Source organism: Procambarus clarkii, chromosome 19 (assembly GCF_040958095.1).
Source record: "Procambarus clarkii isolate CNS0578487 chromosome 19, FALCON_Pclarkii_2.0, whole genome shotgun sequence".
Taxonomy (NCBI): Eukaryota; Metazoa; Arthropoda; class Malacostraca; order Decapoda; family Cambaridae; genus Procambarus; species Procambarus clarkii.
In genome coordinates, this window is record NC_091168.1 from 37,017,949 (window position 1) to 37,020,448 (window position 2,500).

The following is a 2,500-nucleotide window of genomic DNA, read 5'->3' on the forward strand; positions in this document are numbered from 1 at the left end:
TAATCATGTAATTAATAATCATGTATTTATTTCTTTAAAAATTATGAATCAAATTATTATATTTTATGAATTCAATGAAGAGATGGGAAGGATGTGATGTGTAGGTGATAGTAGTGGGGGAGAAGGGAAGGAAATGGAGATGGAAGAGGGAATAGGGAGGAGGAGGAGGAAGTAGAGATGATGGAGAAGGAGAGATGAATGAGGTGGCGAGGGAGAAATAGGAGGCAGGAAAAGAGGAAGAAAAAAATGAGAAGCAGAGGACAATGTCGGTGAAGGAGAGGCCATTGAAGAGCTATAATTATGCAGTGAACTTTGCACCTGCTGAAGGACTTAGTCTTGAGTGTATACTCAAGTGCTTGTCCGTAGAAGAACGTGACGTGCAACAACATACGAAGCTTATGAAGAGAGCGCCGCTGAGAACGCTGGAGTGGATGAGGAAAGAAACAAGTAGAGAGAAAAATGACATAAAAGAAAAACACGATCAGATCAAAGCAAAAGTGACATTGATGTGTTTGCCCGTTGGTCTGAGAAGGGGCAGGAGGGAGTAAAGAGGGTGTGGAAGAGGTGTGGATAATTAAAGAAAATAATAATGGCAATAAAAGAGAATGTTATGCAGAATTTTATTTTATTGAGTTTGCTTTTGATTGGTTTGTGAGTAATTTTATATGTCTATATTTTACCTATGTCTGCTCATCTCTATCACACGTTGTCTGTCTCTCTCTGTCTCTGTCTCTGTCTCTCTCTCTCTCTCTCTCTCTCTCTCTCTCTCTCTCTCTCTCTCTCTCTCTCTCTCTCTCTCTCTCTCTCTCTCTCTCTCTCTCTCTCTCTCTCTCGCCTCTCTCTTTCTCTCTCAATGAATTTTACATCATGATCCTAAATGATATACAATTGGGTCCATCAGTATATATAACAGTGTCAGCCCAAGTTTTATATTAAAGTGAAGCTTGAGTTATATACACTACAGAGTGGACAAAGTTCCACATTAGACACAGGTCAAGCTTGTGCTGACTGTGTACTTGAGCTGTCATATGAGGTTTGTTTACTAATTTGTTTTTGAATCTGTTTATTGAAAGAACATTTTCTGCATTAAATTACAAGGGGAACTTTACCACTGATGGACTCACGTTAGTACTGTAAGTCATTACTTTAATGCTGTAAGTCATCATGCTAGTGCTGTAAGTCATCATGTTAGTGCTGTAAGTCATCATGTTAGTGCTGTAAGTCATCATGTTAGTGTTGTAAGTCATCATATTAGTGCTGTAAGTCATCATGTTAGTGCTGTAAGTCATCATGTTAGTGCTGTAAGTCATCATGTTAGTGCTGTAAGTCATCATGTTAGTGCTGTAAGTCATCATATTAGTGCTGTAAGTCATCATGTTAGTGCTGTAAGTCACTATGTTAGTGCTGTAAGTCATCATGTTAGTGCTGTAAGTCATCATGCTAGTGCTGTAAGTCATCATGTTAGTGCTGTAAGTCATCATATTAGTGCTGTAAGTCATCCTGCTAGAGCTGTAAGTCATCATGTTAGTGCTGTAAGTCACCATGTTAGTGCTGTAAGTCGTCATGTTAGTGCTGTAAGTCGTCATGTTAGTGCTGTAAGTCATCATGTTAGTGCTGTAAGTCGTCATGTTAGTGCTGTAAGTCATAATGTCAGTGCTGTAAGTCATCATATTAGTGCTGTAAGTCATCCTGCTAGTGCTGTAAGTCATCATGTTAGTGCTGTAAGTCACCATGTTAGTGCTGTAAGTCGTCATGTTAGTGCTGTAAGTCATCATGTTAGTGCTGTAAGTCACCATGTTAGTGCTGTAAGTCATCATGTCAGTGCTGTAAGTCATCATATTAGTGCTGTAAGTCATCATGTTAGTGCTGTAAGTCGTCATGTTAGTGCTGTAAGTCATCATGTTAGTGCTGTAAGTCACCATATTAGTGCTGTAAGTCATCATGTTAGTGCTGTAAGTCATCATGTTAGTGCTGTAAGTCACCATATTAGTGCTGTAAGTCATCATATTAATGCTGTAAGTCATCATGTTAGTGCTGTAAGTCATCATATTAATGCTGTAAGTCATTATATTAGTGCTGTAAGTCATCATGCTAGTGCTGTAAGTCATCATGTTAGTGCTGTAAGTCATCATATTAGTGCTGTAAGTCGTCATGTTAGTGCTGTAAGTCATCATGTCAGTGCTGTAAGTCATCATATTAGTGCTGTAAGTCATCCTGCTAGTGCTGTAAGTCATCATGTTAGTGCTGTAAGTCACCATGTTAGTGCTGTAAGTCGTCATGTTAGTGCTGTAAGTCGTCATGTTAGTGCTGTAAGTCATCATGTTAGTGCTGTAAGTCATCATATTAGTGCTGTAAGTCGTCATGTTAGTGCTGTAAGTCATCATGTTAGTGCTGTAAGTCACCATATTAGTGCTGTAAGTCATCATATTAATGTTGTAAGTCATCATGTTAGTGCTGTAAGTCATCATATTAATGCTGTAAGTCATCATATTAGTGCTGT

The 2,500-nt window shown here is 38.6% G+C and overlaps 1 protein-coding gene across 1 annotated transcript in view; it reads right to left on the bottom strand.

Annotated features, from left to right (window-relative positions):
• Positions 1 to 1,091: 1,091 nt before the first annotated feature.
• Positions 1,092 to 2,500, bottom strand: part of LOC138366429 (dynein heavy chain-like) — a 1,437-nt gene continuing 28 nt past the window's right edge. The window contains exon 1 of the mRNA XM_069327476.1: positions 1,092 to 2,500. This exon is cut by the window's right edge and continues 28 nt beyond it. Coding sequence (XP_069183577.1) covers positions 1,092 to 2,500 — 1,409 coding nt within the window.